Source organism: Dermacentor variabilis, chromosome 1 (assembly GCF_050947875.1).
Source record: "Dermacentor variabilis isolate Ectoservices chromosome 1, ASM5094787v1, whole genome shotgun sequence".
Classification (NCBI taxonomy): Eukaryota; Metazoa; Arthropoda; class Arachnida; order Ixodida; family Ixodidae; genus Dermacentor; species Dermacentor variabilis.
The window spans coordinates 213,465,172-213,491,234 of NC_134568.1; the positions used below are offsets into that span (position 1 = coordinate 213,465,172).

Here is a 26,063-nt window from a genome sequence, read left to right on the forward strand (position 1 = left end):
TATTAGAGAACTGCTTCGTTATTCCAGCAGCTGAATTTAGCGGAGTTTTTAAACTGATGAAGTAAGACATATTGTAAGCTGCCTCTGCGGAATGTTCCCATACCAGGGACTATAGCTTTGGTGGTTGAAAGTCTTATCGGTCAGTGCACAGCGCGTTTGGTAACTCGTGCGTTGTATTGAGCCAGTGCACCTTATAGACAAAATGCTCGTACTTCTTTCACAAGCACAAAGGGGCGTTATATGTTATTAGGTTTCACACTGCTTCTATAGCGTGCCGGTGCGTGTTCTTTCGCTGGTTCTCGTTGTTTTACAGCGAAGCTGTTAGCCTCTCCGTGGTCGGTATTTTTCGTGTCCTTCTGTGAATAGAACTTATCATCAGCAGCAATGGATCCTACCCCCGTAAGCAAGCAAAAATGCAATGGCTCATTCCCCTCGTAATGCAGAGGCTACAAGCACTTAGCGAAGTGAAGCGAACAGTGCATACATTCATTGAAATCACCCATACCACACACGGAACTGCATACGTTTCAATAAAGAACAAGCTCAAGACAAGTATCCGAACCATCAGTTACCTCTCAGTAGATGTAGTGGTGGTTTGCTACAGCATCGCAGAACATCCACTTTCGCAAGGCCGAGATGGCGAGCGAATTTTTTTATCTGGAAATGCTATGAACGTCACAAACGCATGTGTGAACATGTTTCAAAATAAAGAGTTAGTATACAGCTCTCTGTCAGTGGGTCTTTCGTAGTTCCTATGGTTTTGTAGTTCTTTATGCGTTGACTGCCTACCATGATTTCGACGACGTTAGCGTTACCTGAGCATGTTCACCTCGCACAACCGATACGTTTTTTTTTTTTCAATTCTTATCCGAGAGAACACTAGTCGGAATATAAATAAAAATAAAAGTAATAATACTAAACAAACACACGAGCAAGGAAAAAGATAAATGAAAGGTAGGGAGGTTAACCAGGACTGAGCCGATTTGCTTTCCTGAACTGGGGGGAGGAGAAATGGGAGGGAAAGATTAAAAGAAGAAGAGAAAGTTCGCTCTGTATATCGCCAACGTAGTAACAGTTCTCTATATCACAGTCGGTCACTCAGTCCGGTGGCCTTCAGGAATCGCAGCAGCGCTTTTGTTGCATTTTGTAGCTGCCGTATGAGAGCCCATAGTCCCAGCATCTTGTTCAAGGTGGATGGTGTTGTGTGCAACTGATTTAGAACTGTGCAGAGGTCATTACTTCCGTTTTCAAAGGCTGGGCAGTAGCACAGGAGGTGGCTCCTCGACACCTCAGGCATTGCACTCGGCGCTATCAGCCATTCCAATCAAACATGTATATGCATTGGTGAATGCAACGCCCAGGCATAAGGGGGACATCTTGAAGGGGCAGCACAAAAAGACGATGACAGAAGGCAGGAACACACAGGACAGCGCTGCCTCACAACTAACTTTATTCGAAGGCATACACACACTTATGTACATAACCCATAGCCACGTGCTCTCCCATCTATGGCGTCATTATCAGTGCGCAGGCAAAAAACACGCAAAACCATTTAATCTAACGCTATGAAGCGGCTTAAAAATTCAAATTCACTATCATGCAAATTTAACGATGGCATGCTTACACAACGCGACCCTTTTTTTCCTGATATAGAAGGCCTCAATAATCTCCCTCGTAGTCTGATTTTTATGCGCAGAAAGAAAGTCAGCGCTGTCCTGTGTGTTCCTGCCTTCTGTCATCGTCTTTTTGCGCTGCCCCTTCAAGATGTTCAACCAGTACCAACTCGCCCTAATGTCGATCCTTCTACAGTAAGGGGGACAGCTTTGTTTTCTCGCTTCTCGGAAGCCCAGGTAACCACCGCAGTTGCATAGATGGGTCGAGAGAGTGAAACCGATGGTGAGCAAATTCAGGTGTGTACCCGCTTCTCGAATGTCACACGGTGCGCTAGCTTGCTTAAGTGTTGGGCTGCGGAAGTCCTCAACAGAGGTACAGAAACAAGCACATAAATTTGAATAGAGCTGCCGTAGACAGACGGCAGTATCACCAACCTTTCGTCGTTATGAAAATAAATCTGTCTGCTACAGCCCAGAGGAAAAATAAGTAATTATAACGATCATTAAGTAGCTTGAATTTCACGTTAAACGCAGCGTTCAATCCGATCGGATGCACGACGGGCAGTGCCAGAGAGCCTCCGTTAACCTGGACTCTGCTGATGACACTCGAGTCGCGTGCCTCCTAAGGTGCCTCGATGTCCTCAGGAAGAGGTGCGCGTTGAGGCACCGTAGTTCCCCTTCTCCCTTCCAAAAAGAAAGAGAGAGAGAAAAAAATTAACTGCATCCGCTTCCTAAGACCGCGCGTTCACCGAAGTGGTTTTATATCAGTGTGCCATGTGCTTGGCCATGCAGGCCTGCCTTTCCAGTTCCGCCGCTGTCAGTCCCTTTCCACCACGCTGTCTCTACCGCTAGCTTTCCCAGCGCGCTGCGGCGTGTGCGAGTTGCAAGTTCACTCGTCTACGTCTGTCGGGTTTCCCCTTTGACGTAAACGGCGGGCAATCCGTTGTTTACATTTCATGGCTTAGAATGTACCCTCCCTCCCCTCCCCCCTTCTCCGCTTTCTTCTTTCCTCCTGGCGCCGGCAGCGACGAGAACTTGAGCTGCACGCTACCCCCGCAACCAGGAAGAAAGGACAAGCGCGATCGCGCGTTCCTTCCAACGTGACCTGCGCAACGAGGGCGCCCCACCGAGTGCCTCCATCACTGCAGGTCAGAGAGAGAGCAAAACACACACAAAAAAAATATCTGTTACTCTGCGGGCCGGTAAAGAGGAAAGAAAAAACAAAGACGTGAACTGTCGCCTGAGGCCCGCCTAAAAAGCACAAAGTGCGTGGTGCCCTGTTGACCGCCGAGACTTGTGAGAATAGCTTGGAAGGAAGGCAAGGAGACAGCAAACGTCGTGTCGAAGCGTGGAGTAATCGGCAGTGAAATCCTCTATACAAAGCGACGGAGGAAACTAAAGCCCCAAGTGCATGGCGTGAATCGGCTCGACAAAACACGCGCTTTTCAGGCTCAAAGGTTCGGGAGGCGTGGACCTCCACAGTCGAAAGTGAATAGAACGTCGACGCCCACGAGGACACTCGCGTAAAATTTCCTCTCCCGTTCTATTTTGTTTCTTTCTTTTTCTACTTCTTCCTCCGTCGGTGCTTTTGCCGCTTCTCCAGCCATGGCTTTTGTACTGTGTGAGGAAAGTTCTGCTTTGCTCTGCACTGTTTGGCGGTGCTCGGCACGTGAGATCTGCTTTTCTGCGGCAGTAGCGGTTGTAAAAATTCCATCAAAAGAGTTATGTCCATTTCAGGCACAAAACCAAATAAACGTCGCTTTATAGAATATATATGGGGATAGCGTCGTTTGGACTCCTGTTTGGAAATGATTAGTTCCATTTTTCCTTCTTTTGACTCATCATCAATTGCTCGGGCATCATCGATATCGCCGGCTACGGCCACTTGGTGCGATGGGTTACGAAGCAGGACTTTACATTTACATTTACCATTAAAGGAGTGCTGACATTACAATTTCATCTCGTCATTTTAATACGTTATATGAAGGTACGAGCCACCCTAAGGCTATGAAAGAACAGTGGAAAGCACGACAGCGCCCTAAATAATTACCTATGTAACTTGTTTCTGTGAACCAGTTCGGGTTTCGTGAACCAGAAGTTAGATAAACCACTCTGGTTTATTTACTTTTGTATTTATTTTATGAGCAACACCAGCACACTTACCCTCGTTTTTACACTATGTCAGACAGTTTTGCTCTGTATCATGCGTGACTATAATGTCGATAAGGATAGGTCCGGCACTGCTGGACGACTTTGTATTAAATTATACAATATATATTTCAATGTTTCCCGACCTTCATATTTGTTAAAAGGGATCATTTTTACGTTCGAGAAGCCTACTTTAGAGTTTCTACAACATTGAAAATACGTGATCATCAAGAAAAACAAAATAAGGTTCGCTTTTTTTTTTGTCGGATACGAAGTACCAAACGCCATGATAGAATTTGTAAGCGCGACTGAACGAGGATGTAGAAAGAAAGAGACAAACAAAGCGCTGTCTCTGTGTGTCTGTCTCTTTCTACGTCCTCGTTCAGTCGCGCTTACACATTCTATCATGGATTCAAACCAACCAGCCGCCAACGTGTTTTAACTAAACGCCGAGGCAGTTTCAAAAACAGCTTCGTTCTTTGGATAGCCTTGGGTCTTAGTCTCAAAGCTGACGAGATTTAGCCGTAGAATTATCGGGCAGTGAGACATGGTGGAGAAAAGTGAAAGTATATAGGACTTTTTACTTTTATTTTGTGCGGCTGCTTTTTTATTTGGGCGTTCAGTGAACGCTGCCGTGCGTGCATGTGCATCACTTTTTGACACTTCCCTTTTTTGTGCACTCTTCATCCTCTTTGGAAAAACAGAGTTTAGTCCTTAATTATTTCCTGGTCTCTTTCTCTCGCTGGAACATATCCACAGATTAGTGGCCATATTATGTCATTTCATAAAAGACTAGGCCTTGAGCTGGGCATCGTTACTTGTGCGCCTGCGCCAATGCGTAACAAGCTTTATGAAGACGTAAAAGAAAGTGCATCGGCGAGACAAGAATAAATGGTTTCTTTTTTAAAACTGAAGGCCTCAGAGCTGGGCAGTGTCGAGCGCGCACGCGTAGCAACTTCGATAGCATCTGTTACGCCGTGTCCCACACTAAGATTCCGTGGTAGTCATCAAGGCCCAGCTGTTCGGCCATATTATAAAGAGTCTCAGCTGTTTTTAGATTAGGTGTATATGTCGCAGTTCTCCCCAGTTCAGATAACATACTCCACGCGAAAGTAGAGATTGACATCAGCGTCGTACGGACTTCGACGTATTCAGCCTTCATTGCGCTCCAACGGCCTCTAGCTCACTGACGCAGTCACGCAAGACACCAGTGTTTTCTTAGGTTTATTCAGTCCCCCGTATCAGATATGACTTGCCGGAAGTTACGTGCATCTTCAGAATGAACACGTATTTAGACGACGTCTTGTTTCTACACATGCGTGCGCTCCAACTTTGTAGCTATATGGTTTCGGTACGTTGTGAGCTCGCTAAAGGGCAGTGACGCACCTTGAAACGCCAATGAACGAGAATGGGAGCCGAGGTGTCCGATTTTTATTAGGCACAATCATATGAAGCCCACATTCAATAAAGCCTAGAAAAGAACAAGCGAAATTATTGTTTTAACAGAAGTGTATAAATGATAAGGTACAAAGGGAAGTGAAAGTGGACGAAAAAAGAAAACGTGCCGCTGGTCGGAGCCGAACCAACAACCTCCGCATTGCGCTTGCATTGCTCTACCAATTGGCAATCAGAGAGACAGTTCTCTATATTTCTCGCAACCTTTTCAACTATGGACAATATTCGGTGACGCGAAATCGACTCTGAAGCTACACAGAGGCGCAATGAAAGTCCTTACAGAGTGTTGGCTCTTCACACTGCCGAGCTACCCACTCTAGCTGAAGAGAACGGCCATCATGTTACACTTCGGTGGACTCCCAGTCATTGTATAGCCTACATGGCGATGAACTACCTGACGCCGAAGCGAAGAAGGTTATCGAAGACTCAGAGATACTGCGTACGATTTCATTTTCAAGAGCGGACGCCAACTGCTTTCTCATACGAAAAGTCACAGAAAAGCACTGCTACTATACAGTATATTGCCACAGACCCCTCCAAAGGTTTGACCCTAACATAACATTTAGGTGCCACTAAATAATTCAGCGCAGTTGTGCCAGTCTTCTGCGACGACTTAGGCTGTGAGTTACGTTTACGCGTGCTTACCTGCGCTTACTGAGTGACACCGAGACTCTCGACAGTGAACTGTGCCATTTGCATGATTCTATAAAGCATGTGCTATGTGACTGCCCTCAGTACGTGGAAGAGTGACACCGGTTGATTGGTGATCTTGCCCGCCTCGACAGCCAACCATTGTCAGAGGAAATAATATTCGGCCCTTGGCATGACGGCAGACCTAGTTTTCAGGTCATCCAGATCGAGAGCACGGGTCCGCACTCTGGGTTTTGAGTACACTTGCCTGCTGTGTGCTTTGCATACTCCGTCTGTCGTCACATATAGTGACCCATCACGCTCCTCTTTCTTTCCCTCTTCCCCATTCCGCAGCGCAGTGCAGCTGACTAGAGGGATGTACTCCAGGCCCTCTAGGCCAACCTCTGCCTTTCACATCGTTAAACTTTTATTTCTCTCTGTCTTGCTCGTCTTACGTCGACCCGTCTGAACTGGGCTGTTTTTTTTCTTCTATCTGTCTTTCCTATATCACCTTTCTCTCTCGCTAGCTGGTCTCGTATCATAAAACTCGAGGGAAGGCACGAGACCATCCTTGATCTCCATCGAGTCCACTCGAGAGAATGGTCTCACGTTGTACACCCCATTGGCGCCCTTGTAGTCGTGAGGTCTGTGCCACCACATAACCAAACCTCTTCTATGTAGCGACGCTATTCTAGGCCGCCAAGGTCAGAGGAATAAGCACCGATACGCATGGAATCTGGCACACAGCTCAGAAATAGCTCCTTTGAAGGGTATGGTTGCTGTTCACCAAGCCGTGACCGTCAATGTCAAGGCGGCGCGCACTGATACCTTAGAGATCGCAGACCATCAAACACGATGGACGCTGGAAGCACCCCTAATGGATGGCATGGTGCCATATATAAGCAAACGGTGCCAGAGAGGACGAAGGAGAAGCAAGGAGACCGAGACGATCACAAGGCACACTAACAACTAAATTATTACTTCTCGATCGCGCAGAATAAACACAGGCTGACAACCAATAAACCGAACATACACAACAGCACAAGCACAATAAGAAGCAAGCCTACTGTGTGTTCATACCAAGTCCCGATAGGAAGCACACACCTTTATCTGTTGGCATAACAGAAGGAATGCTGCTCACACAAGATTGCTCCAGTTTTTTTATATGAATATCTTCCATATGCTTTCTCTAGTCAGCCGAGAAAAAGAACGACGAAGTTGCTCTTGCTGGAACCCATCTCTCTCGGCTAGCTATATTTCGTCCAATTTTAAACACTTTCCGCGGCTCTTTATGCATCCTGTCTTGCGGCTATGGACGTGGGGCCTCCAAGAGGCCCTAACGACCAGAGGACTAGGACAGTGAGCTCTTCATTGACATAAGTCACCTGGTCCACCAGCAGTGAAGACTCCACTGAGGCTCCTGCTCTCGTACCCATGTACGCGGAGCTTGCCGACCCTGCAGGCCAGAGGTCTAGTTTGATAAGCTCTTCAGGGAAGCGAGGCACTTGGTCCAGTACCAGAGGCACACTGTGGTTTACTCATTCTCAGGCAATGACTCTTCGGATGACAGCTTTGTGTCGGTGATGAGCCGAAAGGCCAAAAGGAGGCTCATCAAGACGTCATCACCTAGGAGTGCATCAACCCTACAGGCAAACCATGAGCGCTGGCCGCACACCATCCTCTTCATACCTGTGGACTCTTCCATCAGCCTTCGAGGATTAAACAGGCAAGCTCACTCCGTTTTCCTTGAGGGAATAGCGCCTAATGAAATTAAGGAGGTCCGACTAAACACGCGGAAAAATGTCTTGGTTTTCGACACGACCCGTGGAAATGCGCTAGACACGCTCCGACAGACTACAGAATGTGGTGTTAGGATCAGCCTGCAGGGGTACTGCTCTGCAAAGCTATTTCAGCCCGCTGCACGTTCTCCGATCGATCCGCGGTGGTGGCGCCATTAAGACAACCAGCGAGGACGACAGCGCTAACCAACCATGAACTTCCTTAATCCACCATGTGCCTCGTTCGGAGAATCGGTGACTACACGAGAAAGCCAGCTCTGGAATTTAGAGGCGCCGGCTGGGGTCAGGCGTGACCGCCTGGCTACGGACACGCGCTCGACTCGAATTCGGGGAAGCCAAAGTGCGTATGGGTGTGTGTGCCCTCCCGCTGAAAGGCGGCTCGCCTACGGTGCCTGGTCGGCTCGCCTACGGTGCCCGGTCGGCTCGCCTACGGTGCCTGGTCGGCTCGCCTACGGTGCCTGGTCGGCTCGCCTACGGTGCCTGGTCAGCTCGTCTATGGTGACTCGAACGTTTCCCTCACCTAGGGATCTAGGGACCACTGGAGTGTTTATAAGCAGCTGTTGTCGGCTGCTAGAGCGTGTTCTGTGATTGTGCTCGTCGTCGTGCTCGTGAGCTGCGTGCTCGTCAGTGTGTTTGGATCTTCGTGCTCGTTTGCTGTATGCTTCGTCTTGCGTGCTCCATTTGGGAGCCACGCTAGACTGTGGATGTATCTCTTGTTTAAAATGTGAATACTGTAAATAAACCCTGTACGCCCTGTCCTCCCAAGTTCCTCACTACGACCTACAACCCCTTCAAATGGTGGCAGCGGCGAGATCGTCCGGCAACTCCTACAACTGTATGCCAGCGGTGGGATCGTCCGACAACTCTAATAGTGGGAACATCAAAGTGGGCGCCTGGTTATACTGATGGAAGACACCTGTACTGCCGGCGTCAACTACGACATTGACCTGGCAATTACGAACTCGGACCTGCCTATTCTGATTAAACCGGCTAATGAAGGAGTGGTCGTAAATCACGTATGCCGCCTTGGAAACAGCCGCTGCGTGAAGATAGTGTTCAAGAGCGACACCATCCCTTCGTAAGCCGCTTCAATGCCACAAGTGTTTCAGGATCAGACATGTCAAAGGTGCTTGTGCAAAATCTATGGTGTGTCCCCGGTGCGCGGAGTCACACGATGTCTGCCGCGTAACAAATATCAGGTGCGGTAACTGTGATGGGTCTCATGAAGTCACATTTAAAGATTACCCACGTATAAAAAATGAAGTTGCAATCCTGAAGCAACTGGTTAGGGACAGCTCTTCTCACAGTGAAGCTTATGAAACGATCCGGCGTCTACAAGCGTGCAACGCAAGGTGCAGTTCATACACAGATTTTGTCAACGACATCAGCTTCTAGTACAAGCAGACCCGAGATACCAAAGAGGCCTGAAACGGAAAAGTATTCCTCTGTAGGAGACTGGCCGGCGCTTCCGAGCACCCAGTTTTCCAAGGAGCCGACACGCTTGATGCTTCCACCGAAGCAAACTTCAGTTGGTGATGTGCCAATAGTGGACCGCCAAACCATTCCGACGCTGCAGTCCCTAATCAATGCCGTCAGAGTAATGTTGGCCAGCATCGAAACTCCACCCGCTCGAAGAGGACTACAAGTGCTGGACTCGCTGAGTCCACTCCTAGCAACCCTAGAGTGAACCATGGCTAACAGACACCAGTCATTTCGTAAGGAGGTCAGTGATACATCGATTATTCAGTGGAACGCCAGGGGTCTAAGACCTCGCATTGCTAATTTTCGCCAATTTATGCATGTTAACCGTTTTCCAATCATCGTTATCTGCGAACCAAAATTATACAATTCGATCAGATTATCCGCCTAGCAGTCAATTACGTCCTCAAGCAACAACGAAAGTATCAATGTCGTCGTCTTCATTCGCCGTGAGCTTACCTACGTTGTCCAGCCTGTGCAGTCTCATGACGACAATCAGTATGTCTGCCTAACAGTCAAAAATAGAAAGCTCGGCTTTGCACTCGTAGGTGCTTACCTATCTCCACCACGCCCGTTTGACATCAAAAGACTAGAAGACATAACAAAAGCATATCCTGGTCCTTGGATTATCCCAGGTGACCCTAACACCCATCACACCATTTGGGGAAGCTCAAGAGTTAACGCAACGGGACGAAGACTCACTTCATTTGTCTCTAATCATGACCTCTTGCTGCTGAATGACGCTAGTCCTACATTTCTACAGGATACAGTGTACAGCAGCTGCCTGGACTTGATCTTTGTATCACGCCGCTTTGCCAAGCGCGTTAAGTGGTTTTTGGACATGGAGACACATGGGAGTGATCACATCCCCACTAACCTTAAGATCGACGGGATGTCTAACACTCATCCGCCAAGCACACTACGAAGAATAGATTGGACTGTGCTTAAAAACCTGCTGGAGGACGCTTGTCACAAATGTCTCCTCCTGTGGAAGTTATTAAATAAGTGGCGCAGACTGCTATGCGCACGTTCATGTGCTCACAAAACTCGCAATTCGACATGGAGTTTGAGCGACTTCGCGTGATTCGTCGTCACGCCGAACGAAGATACCGACGCACGAAGTCCATTCACGATCGAAGGACCGCCTGTAGCACTCAAAAGGCTATGCAACGCCGCATGGATTAACTGGAATCCGAGCGATGGACAAAATATTGTGAGTCCCTTGACCCCCGTATACCATTGTCTCAAATATGAAGAACTGTTAGAGGCCTACGTTCTGTTCCGGAACAACACTTCCAATTCAAGACCCTGGTGTTCTTCCAACGCTGACAAGACCTCGACGTAGCGGAACATTGCTGTGCTATGATTGCAGGCCAGCCTGTAATGAGCACAGGTTCCCTTACGTTTAACTACGTTCCAGGCACACGGGATTCAAGCATGGATCTGCCGTTCACCACTCAAGAGCTCGACGCGGCACTTGCCTTATATAATCAGTCGACATCGCCTGATCCAGATAGTATATCTTACCGTATATTGTGCCACTTCGGTGAACAGGTGCGACGTGCATTGCCGCACATCTTCAATTAGTCCTGGCAGGCTGGAGACGTTCCTCAACAATGGAGCAGCAGTCGCCTGATACGGCTCCTGAAACCTGGCAATTCTCCTCTACAGGTTATTTCTTACTGCCCAATCACGCTGGCTAGTTGCATTGGGAAGGTGATTGAACGAATGATCCTCGCTAGACATGAATTGTACCTTGAACGCTATGAAGTTTACAGAGGCGCCATGGATGGACTTCGACGTCACCGATGTTTCATTGACAACGTCATCGATTTAGTTACGTACCTTCAACATCAAAGGCGTGTAAATGATTACCTGTCGCCATGTTCCTCGATATCACAGGAGCATATGACAATGTTCTGCGTGAGGCTATATTAGATGCTCTGGAAATGGTTGGCCTCGGCGGTCGACTCTATCGTTGGACACGCAGTCGTTTACATATGCGGTCTCTCTTTTCGAATACCGAAGACGGTCCAACTTCTCAACATTATACATACCCTAGAGTACCACAGAGTGGTGTGTTGAGCCCAACACTCTTCAACCTTGTGCTTATTGGCCTCATAGAATGTCTACCAAATACGGTGAAGTTGTCAACTCATGCCGATGACATCTGCGTCTGGGCATCTGGTGTAACGCGTCCTCAAGTGCGTGCAAGGCTGCAGAAATCTGCGACGTCGATATCGACGTACCTTAGGGAACAGGGCTTCAGCATTTCTCTAGATGAATGTGCATTGGTGGCATTTAGCCGGAAGCCAATGACTTCGTACGCCATATCCATCGATGGCCAAATTATCTGTTGGAGTCCCCATGTGGCCTACATAAAGAAGCGCTTGACAGCCATCTCTCATCATTTATGGTTTCTTGGAGGAAAAGCCTGGGATACTTCAGTACACGTGATGATGCAACTGTACCGGACGCTGTTTCTCGGATATCTGAGGCACAGCTTGCAGTGCTGACTAATACCTGCAGAACGAACATCCGTACACTCGAAAGTGCTCAGGCCCAGGCGCTTAGGGTTTCCATAACGCTGCCACAATGTACATCAACATCCGAAGCCATTGCAATTGCGCATGACTACCCAGCCACGATTTACATTGTTATGGAAGCGCTCAGAGCACACGTCACGCACCTTGCTCGCGCCCCTCTCCACTATCTCGCCTCACTGCCAGAAGATCGACCACGTGCCTCTTTTTGTCAGACGATACTGCCTTATCGTGTATACCTGCCACCAGATTACACAACTGCATCGATAGTTTTGCTTCCCCCTTAGTGCTTGGCTCAGCCACAAGTTCGACTGACAGTACCAGGGATTCGAATGAAGGCACAGGTCTCATCACCAGCTCTCAGACAACTTTCGTTGCTCTTGCTGTACGAACAATACAACGATCATACCCATATATACACTGATGGTTCAACCACCGTGGACGGTTCTGCAGGATCAGTTTTTTTACCTGCGAAAGTCCCCGCATTGAAGTTGAAGACACCGTATCAGACTACATCGACAGCCGCGGAGCTCGCTGCTCTTCATAGCGCTTTACGGATAATGCAACAGGAACCATCTCAAAAGTGCAGCATTTTCGGTGACTCTAACGAAGCTCTATATGTATACATTGCTTGCTTTCCGCCTTACTCCGTGGACCCTGCGAACAACTAGTGCTACAAATCCGAGAGCTCCTTCGTCGCCTCGTCGAGCAAGGACACCACGTAACCTTTCAGTGGCTCCCTAGCTACTGTGGCATAATGGGTAATGAACAGCTAGGCCGATGAAGCTGCTCGGTCTGCTCATGAAGACGGCGTGCAGGAGCCAATCCTGCTGTTAAGAATAGATGCAGCAGCGCAACTTCGAGTGCTTGCATATGATGCCTTACAATCGTTGTGAAACACGTTGAGAGATGTAACCACGGCTTACTCGAGGTTCCGTTGTGAATCTTTCGCCAGCATGTGTCAGTGGCTTAGCTCATCGCCTCTTTATTGCTCCAGTGTACCAGCATTTCTGGCATTGTTTTGATACATGCCGTAAACAGCTAAACAGACAGCAAAGTGGACATTGACCATGTTTAGTTTCTTTCCAATTCTGGTGAAGACAGCAAGAAAGAGCTTCGTGAAGACAACATCGAAAATTAATAATGATGTAGGCTAGTTTTGCTGTCCAAACAAGATGGTGGTTGAGCAGCCTGGCTGAAAATTCAGCACGGAGCTCGCCTTCACACAAGCAAGCCTATAGTCCCGCTTTCTTGTGCAATTAAAGGAGCCACGTTGTGTTTTTCGTAGGTTCGCGCGCAGTGTTAAGACATGGCGCTAATATTTTTGTTTGTCGTATGGTTTTTTCGCGGATGCGAGAATGGCGCCAAATCGCAGAGACACGTCACAAGTGTGCTGCATTACTTCTGCTCGATGCTGTTTTAGGCGTCAACGGAGACATGCTTCAGTGCTGGCCAGAGTTTGAACGCAGCCTTTGAGTACTGCAAATGCTTTATTTTAAAGAACAAGACAGTAAATGTCTTTCCCTTCGAATTTACTTCCAGGAGCCTCATTTTTACATTGTATATTTGGGTTTCGTGGCACCAACGAAGTATCTTGTGAGCTTAGCGGCGCCACATGGGAAGAACAGCGCTGCATTCCAACCAAGGCCGAAGAGAGCCGCGCGAAAGCAGCATGCACTTTCTTCAAGGCGACAATTCACCCGCACGGGAAGCACTCCCAAACAACTCTCCTTCCATGGGCTTCAAGTAAGGTAGTGGTAGCATCACAATTTTCATTTTAAAACAAACAACAGTTAATGAGCAAAGGGATGTACCGATCGTGTTCGTTCGCCTTGCTTCCTTTCAAGCACGGCCATCTGCACGTCGTAACACACGCACACACATGAATCTATGCGCGCGTATAGGGAGATAGAAAAAGAAAAGTCAGTGCGGCGAGTTTTCGCTGCGAAGTACTCGTAATGACTCGAAATTACTTGTGTGCTCGCGTGATACATCGACGCAAAAAGCAACTTCCTGCGGTAATGCGGCTCATTCGAATAAAGGAATTTGCCGTCGGTTACGCCCAATCAAACACACAAGGAAACGCGCAGGTTTGTAATGCGTCACGACAAATTTCGTCATTTTAGAGACCTTACGTAAAGAGAACGAGAGGTAATGGAAATCGCCCGGCCGCTGCACAGCCGCAAGGAACATAAATGAGATGACAGACCGTGTAACGACAGCGCATTATGCTGCGCGCGTACGGCACGCGTGCCTCTGGTCGGCCGCCGCCGCAACACTGGAAGAGAGCCGGTGCACGCAGGACGCGCACGCCATCGCCGTGTCGGCGCCGGATATCGTGCGCCGCTTCTCGCGACTCCACCTATAATGGCAAAGCAACTCCGGGCGATTATATTTTAGAGACGTCAAGCCACTTTGCGCTGCTTTCCGTGTCACTGCAATGTTGTCCGCAACGAAGAAGGCCTTGGCGCGCGGTTCACTTAGCGCATGAAGGCGGACGCACTGTCAAGGACGAGGACAGACGCAGCAAGAAATGCGTGTTGGACTTATAACGGCGTCCACGGGCACGCGCACGCACGCGTTTGTGTGAACAGGGCAGCCACAGTGGGCGGGACAACAGCAGTCGCGGTGAACACCGGCCCTAGAACTTCGTAATACAATGCGCTATCCTTTTCGCCATGCACCTGCCACCGAAGCAAGGAGCCAGTCACGTACCTTTGCAGAAAGGTGGTTGTACGCTTCATTGATGCAGATTTCACCCGCTGAGGCACTGTTTGAGAACTGCACTGATTCATATTTTTCTATAAATGCGCCTACCACAGACGCGAGCAACGCACAGTAACCTTGGCTGCTGAACGATAAAGAAGCCAGGTAGAGGCACCCACACGCTCCGCTGATAGCGGATCGGGGGCAGCGTTGAAGCAGACCGCTGCCGGCTCGAGCACACAGGCGCAATCGCTTCGGCTGCAAATGCTTAGGATACAGAGGTCTCAGTATAGAGCAAACCGTAAACGTTCCGCTAAATATGCCCAATATGGAAATCAGGTTGAACGCTTAAATTCTCGCGCTCTGTCAATAAAAAACTCTAGCATTACAAAAAAAAAATCGCTTGCACGGGCACGTTTATGAACGGGGTGCCGACCAGGACTTAGAGGTAAGGAAGATGGACTTCTTCAGTCCCTGTATATTCGTAATATGTCAAAGCTTTTGTTCCTTTCATCGAAGAAATTTACCGACGATTGCGATACTCCCTTATGGGAAATTTGAGCGCAGCTCTATACGTGTTTTTGTTACGCGATATATTGAGGGAAATAATTTTAGAGAGACATGTAGCAGAGTCGGCAATAGTCGAACATCTAATCTGCGGGTCAAGCGCGTCGGCTATTGTGCATGAATCGCCGAAGGTTCGAGTGCGATCGCTGGCGTCGCGTGGCTTCCAGAAAGTAATAACACAATTCGCCTCGAGTATGAAATCAGACCGCAAAATAATCGCAAAACCGGGCAATCGAAACAAGCGCTAACGAGACCAAACCAATAAAACCAAACAAGCGAGAGCTGCCGCGAGCAGACGATAGTGCGAAACGAGCGGTCCGGCTGAGACCAGATATGACCACGCATCGAGCGGTCGGGCGGGTCCGCATGACACCAATTTCGCGCCCGCACGTCACTGGAGGGGCCGCTCTCATTAGTCTCCGTCGTTCGCGGCTCACGTCTTTCATCTTTCTCTGTGCTCGTTCGCTCGGTTACGCCACGCCGCCGACGCCGACACTCGCCGCAGGAACGGGCGCCCTCACAGAGCTGCGCTCTAAAAAAAACCGCCGCGGTGGCTTAGCGGCCATGGTGTTGCGCTGCTAAGCACGAAGTCACGGGATTAAATCCAGGCCGCGGCGGCCGCATTTCGATGGGGGCGAAAGGCAAAACTGCCCGTGTCTCGTGCATTGTGAGCACGATAAAGAACCCCTGGTGGTCAAAATTAATCCGGAGTCCCACCACGGCGTGCCTCGTGAACAAATCGGGGTTTTGGCACGTAAAAATCCAGAATTCATTCACTTTCTTCAAAAACCGCGGCTGCTATCTGAAATGCGCCACGACACGTTGTGCAAAGCCAACGTGTTTTCACTTAACAATTACTTGTATACAGAACGTCGAATTTCCCGCACCAGAAATGATTTGCTCAGCTCGTCTACTGCAGGCTCGTCAACCAGACGAGCGTCCGGTTTAAATTAGTTTGCAATGGGCGAGTGCCGAATCTTGCACTTTGATATTTGTATTAAATGTCGCATACCGACACACAATAACTGGAATTTAAGAGAAAAGGCCACGCAGGGTAAAGTGTAAATCCTGCACATAATGTGGAAATATACCGGTTGTTCAAAATTACGTTTTATGATTTTCTTAATATTAGGCACTGTGAGGCACGCGAAGAAGACCTGTGCATATAAGTTATGTGGGCAGGGGGACACAAAGTGAGATGCTAATTATAGCGGTCAGCAGCCCAATTAACCAAAATTGAATAATTAACATTTTGTTGGCTGCAGTAATTGGGTATGTTTGTATTGAAAAGTTAGAGGCAGTCGTGTTTCTACACAGTATCAGTTCGAAGAATTCTTCTATAGCGTGTCGGTGCTCCGAGATATCCGGCTACTTATTTTATTTGCAGTTCGCATGATTACGCATGCACGAGAGTGAGGATCGGCGCCAAGCTCCTTCCTGATCTGACGCGGCTGTCGCGTGCGGCGTTTAATCTGACAACGAGGCGGAGGCATTGGCAAAGATGATAACTGTTCCCCTTCCCTTCTCGGCTGGCGAAATCAAGATATGACAGCGCGGTGTGCAGTGCAGTTGTTGCTTTTGATTTCAATAAAACTTACAGTACTTGAAAATCAGCAGTCACTTTATTTGCGTAGCCCAGGCAAGGACCATGCCCGCTCGTCTAGCCACCATTACGCACGCGCGCTGCCCTCCGGCTTCTCCGCTCGTGCCATTATCTCGGCACGGCAGCTTTCGTCATCGTTACAGGCTGCGCGGTCGCGTGTTACGACAGCGGTTCCGGGTACTTCGATTTTTTAATTTGCCAGCTGATCCATGCGCCGATCCTCACTCTCGTGCATGCGTAATCATGCGAACGACAATTAAAATTTGCAGTCGGATATCTCGGAGCACAGACACGCCAGAAGAATTCTTCCAACTGATACTGTGTAGGAACACGACTGCCTCTAAATTTTCAACACAAACGTACCGAGTTACTGCCGTCAACAAAACGTTAATTATTCAATTTTAGTTAATTGGGCTGCTTACAGCGATAATTATGATCTTACTTTGTGTCCCCCTCGCCAGATAACTTATTTGCATAGGTGGTCTTCGCGTGTCTCCCAGTGCCTAACTTTAAGAAAACCATGCAGCTTAATTTTAAACACCCTCTATAGTATTACAGTGTCTCCCTACTTTTCATTCTTCCCATCCTTCTCCCCCCCCTCCCCCCACGGAATTATGTATAAAAACTGGTTTATTTGCCTAACCTCCTGAGTTTGGCGTGGCTGCTGATTCTGTCTGCCCCTGCTGGGCCGATATAATTGTGGATAAATATATGCAAAGGTTATATGTGTCTCGAGGAAGATGTTGACGCACGATTTGTGCGGAAGTAGTTTAATGAATCCTTGCCACACTTCCTGGAAGTGCCCACAGTGCAGACATGTGCACCAGACTGGATACCTAAAATGGAAGTACAGCTCCGCATGGCTCAATTTTGATTAGACTTTGTCAACCCAGCAGGGCTGACGGTTTTAGGAATGCTCGTCACATAAGCGTGCCTGCGCTGCGTATCGTCGTTTGCTGTATAGTATGAATTGCATGGCAGGCCATGAAGAAAAAAAATGAAAAAAGTTGTTCTAGTTGTTAGAGTATCGGGCTTTTTTGCCGGAAGATCGAGGTCCGATCCGACTACCGGCCGCGTACTTTTATTTTCTGTGTTTAGCAAGACAGCAGACCACGGTCAGCAAAGTCTGTTAGGCTTCACTCTGTGTTGCAATGGAAACGTCAGGCTGCGCGTTCACAATGTGTTTCTGACGTGCCGACACATCCGGCCCGTCTGCGGGAATTTATTGGTGAGTGAATTATGTATCACTTACAAGTTTTTGTTCTGAATGTTTGCTATTCTGTTAACGTGGCTATTCTGGTCTTTGATGTGCGCCGGTGGTGAGTGTTCTTATGCGGCAGTTTTCATGCATACTTATTAGATCCCTATAGCGACAAATATGACTAAACAGCAGGTTGCGCTGTGTCATGCCGTCGTCCTTTTCACGTTGTCCTGTGTCTACAGCAGCTTACATCTACGTGAATAACGGCCCCTTAACAACACTCTTCTTTGAGGTCACATTATGGCTTGGGAAAAAAAAAACGCATAACTTTCCGGCAGTATATACGCGAAAGTACGCGAATTGTCCCGAAACTGGCAACTCGCACTCTGCAACGCAAGCTCTATTTGGTAGTTTTCTGGGTGTTCTGTGAGGCTGGCACGCCTACTCGCCTAACATTGTTCGCTGCATTAGGTTTTAATTAGATTGTGCGAGTGAAATATCCCGATATATTTTGTGGCTGTACTTCTTACACGCCACCTCTCTACTTATTTAGGCTTCTTTTACGTGTTGGGCTGCTGAGCACGAGGTCGCGGGATCGAATCCCGGCCACGGCGGCCGCATTTCGATGGGGGCGAAATGCGAAAACACCCGTGTGCTTAGATTTAGGTGCACGTTAAAGAACCCCAGGTGGTCGAAATTTCCGGAGTCCTCCACTACGGCGTGCCTCATAATCAGAAAGTGGTTTTGGCACGTAAAACCCCAAATATTATTATTATTAGGCTTCTTTTACGAAGGCTATTCCCTTGCTTCCCCGCATTAACATGGCATGTCAAGGTTGATTTGACGCACCCTGTATGACAGGCCAACTTGCTCCTGGCTGTCTGTCTTCACCAAATCAAAAAGAAAAAAAGCTGCATACATATAAGCTGCGCTCTGCGCAATTTGCGCTTATTAATGAGCGCTCCCTTGTTTCGCAACCTCGGTTACGCTGTACAGCGCTGAGCGTCATCACCGCGTTAGAATTTTTTGATAGTTTGAATATTTAAATGCGGTCTTCCCACACGCGCTGGTCGTAAAAATAATTTCCTTTTGGTCCGACGGCTCCTTGGGCGTAGCGCCATTATTCACGTACTTACATTTTGGTGGTGTTTTACCATCTAAAGCCGGCACTTGTTGGGTAAGTATACGAGCAAGTGGCGTCTCATATAGTGTGGGTCGTTTTGTACACGCAATCGCGGAGAATAGCATAAATGCTGGACAGCGGTGGAAAGGGCGCCGATGGCTGCAGCATGCGGTGCTTCGCAGTGACATTACTTCAAGGCCGGTACAAAGGTACGTAAGAAAGGAAGTAGCTTTACATTCGCTGCAGTCTAAGGTTGCGCCATGCTGCATTGTCATTTTGATTTTCGAACTACGCTTCGTTCCCCTTTTTGTTCCCGTTCTTCTGTGAAAGCTAACGAATCGACTATTGATCATATTCATAATCCCCCCCCCCCAGCCCTCTACAGGTATAGCTTTCTTTTCTCGTGTTTGCTAAAATATTACATTGTTTAGGGCTCATTTCAAATGATGGTAGCTGCTATCTTCACGTCATACTTTCTTATAGATCAATACCAAGTTTCACAATAAGTACGCCTAAGACTGGCGACCGCACTAAAATGAAGTCGAATGTTAAAATAACATGTCTAGTGGAGGGACTCAGACACATATCATAGGAAGCCAACAAAGACCCCAAGGACAACATAGGGGGTAATTACTTGTACGAACTAAATGAATTTAAAGAATGATAAATTAATGGCAATGAAAGTGGCTGAAAAAGCAACTTGTTGCAGTTAGGGAACGATCCCACGTCTTCGCATTGCGCGTGCGTTGCTACACAAGTAGAAAAATCGCTTCCTCGCACTGTCGTGCAACTGAATTAGAGACAACAGCGAATTCACTCAACATGTGTTGGCATCTACGTCAGGGACAAAGACAAATCTCTGTATCGAAACGATGTCTCCGTGGGACGTCCCTCGTTCAACCACTGTTGACCACTTCAAGTGTCCATCTTCTTGTGTGCCTGTGTCTTGCGTTCCTTCTGTTTCACGCTAGATAGTTCATGGCTATGTTCACCCTGTATCAACAGCTACGTGCGCCCGTTTCTCTACAAGGCTTCTGTATGGTTTCTCTATATGTGCCTGCTCTGCAACTCCCGTCGCTGGCAGGATTTTCCGGTGTGAAATTACGCGCCTATTGACTTTGGGGTAGTGGCCTGTTTCGGGCTGGCTCGATGTTACCTGGAAGACCTCGGTACAAGACCCCGGCTTTCGTGATCATCGGAGAGCCCAGTGAGTATGCAGAATTGTCAGCCGGAAAAGCCAGGCGCTTACAAAGGCATAAAGATATGGCATAGGGGGTCGTGGTACTTTACCCATGTGTGTCACAAAGCCCGCCGAGTGAACGAAAGAAGTGCTAACGCCACAGATTCTCATATAGGCCCTGCTTTCAGAAGTATGTAAATCTGGTTTGGAAAATAGTCGTCTCGTAAATTATGGAACTATTGAGTGCGTCCACAGACATAAATAAATAGCTAGCTCAGTCACGACAGACTGCCTTTTGAGCTATGCACAGAGCATGTTTCTGACGATTGAACAAGGATAGAAGCTTTTTCGTCAGTGTGGTCATCTGGCCAGCCGAAGGGCTTTCAGCATGCCTGCGGACGGCTGGCTTATTCATGAAGCCGTTAAAGAAACACGCTTTATACGCGAGGTGATATCTTCAAAGAAATACGTAAATCTGAAGTGCAGTGAAGAAAAACTTGTGGAGTACCTATAGACGTCAGCCTCTGGAGTTTGGCAAGACGCGTAGCGCCACCTGCCGGCGCGAAGAGGCAGTAATTGAGTAGTGCGAAGCCCGACTCCCCTGATAAGTTGCCTATGCAGCTAGCGACTGCGAAACAACGATTTGACTAGATTTTGGTCCATATTGCGAGTGTTTTGCGCGTTTAACACCCAGACAGAGAGCTATGAATTTCTACGCTAGTCGGGCGCGTAGAAACGCTAGTCGGGCGCGTAGAAACGCTAGTCGGGCGCGTAGTTAGAAACCTACAGCTTAACTACAACACGACGCGATGGATTGAGGAGTTCCTAACGAACCGATTTCAAGTAATCAGTCTCGACAACTGCTTTTCTAACCGCACTCACGTCACTTCGGGAGTTCCTCAAGGATCCGTCCTTGGGCCACTGCTATTTTTAATATACATAAATGACATCGCAACTAATATTACCTCACATATACGTCTCTTCGCAGATGACTGCGTCTTATATAATGAAATAAGCTGCCCTGCCGACATCTCTGTGTTGCAGTCTGATTTAACAAAACTAACTGGCTGGTGTGACACATGGCAGATGGAAATTAACATAGCCAAAACTAAACACGTAAAATTTGCTTCGATACCTCAACCTACCTCTGACCAATATGCAATACGCGGTATTACTGTTGACTCAGTATCTTCAATCAAGTACTTGGGTGTCCTGTTTACCTCCAATTTAAGCTGGAATGCTCACATTGAACACATCACCACAAAAGCATGCAAAAAACTTGGTTACCTGAAACGTCACTTACACCTTGCTAACACAGATACCAGACTTCGAGCATACAGTACTCTTATCAGGCCTTCTTTAGAATATGCGTCAATAATTTGGCACCCCCATCAGTCTAATCTCACGAACCTACTCGAATCAGTTCAAAATAAAGCTGCGCGGTTCATCTTAACTTCATACTCGCGATATCAAAGTGTGTCCGCCTTAAAGAAATTACTTAATCTCCCTTCACTTGGCATGCGCAGGAAATTATCACGGTTGACCTTCTTCCATAGCCTTTACCACAGCAACACTGCATTCGCTCGAGCCCATATTCTTCCCGCTCCCCACATCTCTACCCGCACAGACCATGTTCATAAAGTAAAACCTATATTTGCCAGGACTAACGCTTATCAAAATTCGCCTCTCGTTTTATCTATTGCCGAATGGAACTCGCTACCTGCAAACATTGTCTCGCTTACGGAATCATCATCATTTCATGCAGCACTACTAACCTGTTTAGAGTGTGTCAACCTGTCAGAACCCACATTTTCTTGAATATTTATTTAAACAGCGTTTTAAAGTGCTTGGCATTGTGTAAAATTCACTCCGTTTCATCTGCTATGTATCTGTGTCGGCTGTTTACCTAAACGTTTATTTGATTTGAGTACCCATCGTGTTCCGATGGGTACTGATTGTTTGCATCACATTCTAGGTTCTTATGCGTGTTTCACACTACTAAACATTGTATAAATTTCGTTACCCTTTTCTTTCTTTCTTTCTTTTTTTTGTTTGCTTCTGCTAGATGTTTTTTATGGTTCCTAATGCCTTCATATATTTACATTGTACAGATTTCACTCATGCTTGAACTTTTTCGTCCCCCCCTATGTAATGCCCTAATGGGCCCTTAGGGTACTCAAATAAATAAATAAATAAATAAATAAATAAATAAAGCGCTTGCTGGCTCACTCTTCAGACTGATGGCGGAAACGACGGCAACCGCGATAGCTCCGCGCGCTACGAAGAAACGCCGCAATCGACGCTACTGTTGTGTTGTAAATTGCCATGAACGTGAAGGACGGAATAACAACGTTCCGTTTTACCGATTTCCATCGCGATCGTATGAAGGGGAAAGGCGAGAGCGCTGGATACGGGCCATTCAACCTGTTGGGTAATCGGATTACTTGCATTCCGCACAACACAGCGGCTCGCATGAGAAAGTGCGACAATTTTGTTCTTCTGTAATTGTGTTGCGTAGCCCTGACGGAGGACCGTGGTAACCAAGCGAAAGCTCAAGAATCTGCAGCCGCAACTTCGTTGGTAAAAGAAAAAAACAACGTTGCGAACCATCCTGCTTATGTGCCATCGATATCTCCATCTTTTAACAGACGTTCGCCTCCGCTTGACTCAACAAGTGGAACGGAGAGATTTGGCAGGTCAGCTTAACCAAACATTTTGGTTCGTTTATGAATTCAAAATCCTATTCTAGAGCATTGTTGTATCGCGAGCTCATTTCTACTTTCGCTATTTTGCATGTCCTGCGCCGATACAACAAGCACGCTTCACAATGTGCTGAGCCTGCTAGACTGCGTTCTTTAAATGTGAGCAATAAAGTTGCTGTAATAATAATAATATCTGGGGTTTTACGTGCCAAAACCACTTTCTGATTATGAGGCACGCCGTAGTGGAGGACTCCGGAAATTTTGACCACCTGGGGTTCTTTAACGTGCACCTAAACCTAAGCACACGGGTGTTTTCGCATTTCGCCTCCATCGAAATGCGGCCGCCGTGGCCGGGATTCGATCCCGCGACCTCGTGCTCAGCAGCCAAACACCATAGCCACTGAGCAACCACGGCGGGTAAAAGTTGCTGTAGGAGCACTGGACGAGTAATTGCGAAGTAACGCACGTGTGGAAAGAAAAAAAATGTCGCGTTTCTTTACATTTATTTATGCGCGCTTGTTGCTCGAAGCGTCTGCGAAAATTTCAAATTAAGGTACTGAGCGATGCTGTAGCTCCTGCGAGAAAGAAAGATGCAGCGCGTAGGCACTGTAGGAAGCTTACTTTCGTTATGATCGCACGCTGTTTGCTGCCTTGGAAAACGTTTTCTGTTTGCTGCCCTGGAAAAGGCTATGAAAGGATTTACTCTCTGTAAATAATTGCGAGACAAAACATTACGATAAAATACATAAAAATATAGGAGATACTTAAGTCTTGTGTTCAGGATATATTCAATATGAACAAATTTGAAATGCTTAGATTTTTATGCTGATATGCCTATAGACAAACCTGATGTTCTCTGTACTTGCGAGTTGCAGCACGCCGAAGTAACACTTGAGATTTTATTTTATATTGTACACGCACTTTCGCCCTGCTGAGCTTCCTTTCCGAAGCGTGGATGGGCGGAAGAAGCTTTCCAGGTCCTTGATTTTTAGGAAACCGTGCCTCAACACAAACGAAAGAGAAGGGTCCATTGTGGCCTATGCACCTCCGCTTGCGGACAGCTCTCCTTGCACAACTCAGTTCGCTCCAAGGCTGCGATGGGGGCGCTGGTGACGGGTTTTTCCGCAGCGCCGCCTGGGCAGAGTCTGAAGTCTATAGAGGTTGCAGGTGCGGCTTCAACTTGGTGCCACACAATTTACATTCGATCCACGATGGTGCAGTGGAATCACCTACAGTACGCTGCGTGACTTAGCAATGTCTCTACGACCACCCGGCGTACAAGACAGTTTACCTCAGCTTCGCAAGCCAGTAGGCAAAAGAGTAAGTATACACGTCGGGCAAGAACAGAAACGGGCACTTCCCAAAGGCACCGATATCTCCTTAAACGCATATGATAAGAAAATGAGGTTCTCGATGGCACCAGTGCGCTTATGGGCAAGTGTAAACGACTGCATTGTTGTAATTCGCTTTTGCTTTTTTTCACAAACGTTCTTGCCCCCCCCCCCGCCTTCTAGAAATGATTCCAAAGCCCCAAAGCTAATTTTTATCTTACTTCAGCAGAGTTCTACAATTTTAAGTCACAATAAAGGTGTGTTTGCGTTTGATATGCACATGGGTATACACACACACCTTGATGCCACTAGCTTGTACGAGTATACGGTCACTACAATTTGCACAAGATTGAAAGAGCAAGAGTATGGTGCAGTGCTTACACTTGCCGTTCGAATGATGTCATCGGTCTGCGTGTACATGGAGCTGACCAAGGTTGTAACAGCGCCGCCCAGGTACAAGATGGCTCCGACACCATGGTGCAGCAAGTACTGCGTAGGACAGAGAGGTGAAACACTATGAGTCACAAGATTTCGCATGCCATCTGTGTGCAATGCTGAAAGTACACATGAGGCCGTGGCGTGATTGCAGCTATGTATCTGTAGTTGTGCAGTCAGTCTTTTGTTGGGCTCCGATGGTCAAGATGACAATCCTTCTGATTCTTTACATGGATCTTCCTTTCCTTCTTCTACAAACAGAAGCCTTTGAAGGATGTTTGATTTTCCCACAGAAATGTACCGTTAGGTTTAGTAAGCAAAGTTATCAGAGTATTTCAGTGGACAAGAAAAGCATGACAAACTGCAGATTTCCAACACTTCTAATTTGCAGTCAAATAGAATTTTATATATCAGTGTCGCCTAAAACACGCTAGAAATTATATGTGCATGAGGGTTAGGCATGATTCGCCTTCGCCTTCCAAGCGCATTTCTGCCGTCGGCGTCGCCGTGATGTTCCGTATTAAGTCCAAGGGCGATAACACCGTAGCCGCGCGCCCTACGCTGAATGTGCGAGTGAAAGCGTGCGGGGGGAGCCGACGATTGGCGGCTCAATCTCGCCCGCGCGAAAGGGACGAATGCGAAGAGAAAGTGCGCCGTATTTTCCCGCGCGCGAGGCCCCCAACGTTGCGAGGCGCCGGCGGGAGGAGAGGGGCGGCGCTATCTCCGGCTGCAACTGCGCATGGGGCGGCTGCGCGCGGTCGCGCAGCCGTACCTTGAGAGCTATCTGCGTTGGGGCAGTCTACGTACGTAGGCGGCTCGTAGTTTGTGCGTGCTGTGTGTTCTCGGCGCTCGCTTTGCGGTGACGTTATAGACAGCACGAGTGTCACTTCGCTCGCTGCAGCTGCCGCGCCTCCTCACGCCAGAATTTTGACAGCAAGTGTCCGCAGTCAGTCATCGGGTTCGATGTTTTCATGTTTGCTGCGCGCGCTGACACACCATGCTTGTTAATTTAGTTAGAAAGCGAATGTTTACAAGTTGATACGGCTGATAAAAGTACTATCCTTACTTCGTATCTGTCTGGTACTTTGCTATCGCAATCGATGCTTCGACTTTCGGGTGAAACTGCGTATTGTTATCCGAAAACGCAAAAGGACACGATTACAATGAAGCGAGACTAAAAGTTCTTTGAAGCTGCAGACTCACAGCTGGTCAAAAAAACAAAAAAACACAAGAGTCCCAAAATGCATGCAGAAGCTGATGCGAAAGAAGTAGCCTGCTTTTGACTAGGCCGATACTTTCTGCACGAAGTTCACATAGTGATCGGGCTCTGAACGCCTTCATGAGCTCTAGGTATTGCCAATGTGTGGTTTTATTGAGCTGTACAATTCTCGCTTCCAACCAGATTAATCATTATTTTTTATTTATTTATTATGCTTTTCGTTGTGCGCATATACTTTTGATGTTATGTAGCTGTGTAGCTTTTTCTTCAAACAAAGAGCATTTACGTCTTTTTTTATGTTCACTTTTGCTTTTCCTGCTTGGTCTTCC

At 47.6% G+C, this 26,063-nt stretch overlaps 1 protein-coding gene across 1 annotated transcript in view; it reads right to left on the reverse strand.

Annotated features, from left to right (window-relative positions):
* Positions 1-26,063, reverse strand: part of LOC142592682 (uncharacterized) — a 207,761-nt gene that overhangs the window by 146,148 nt on the left and 35,550 nt on the right. The window contains exon 4 of the mRNA XM_075704251.1: positions 24,462-24,569. Coding sequence (XP_075560366.1) covers positions 24,462-24,569 — 108 coding nt within the window. The remainder of the gene's footprint in view (positions 1-24,461; positions 24,570-26,063) is intronic.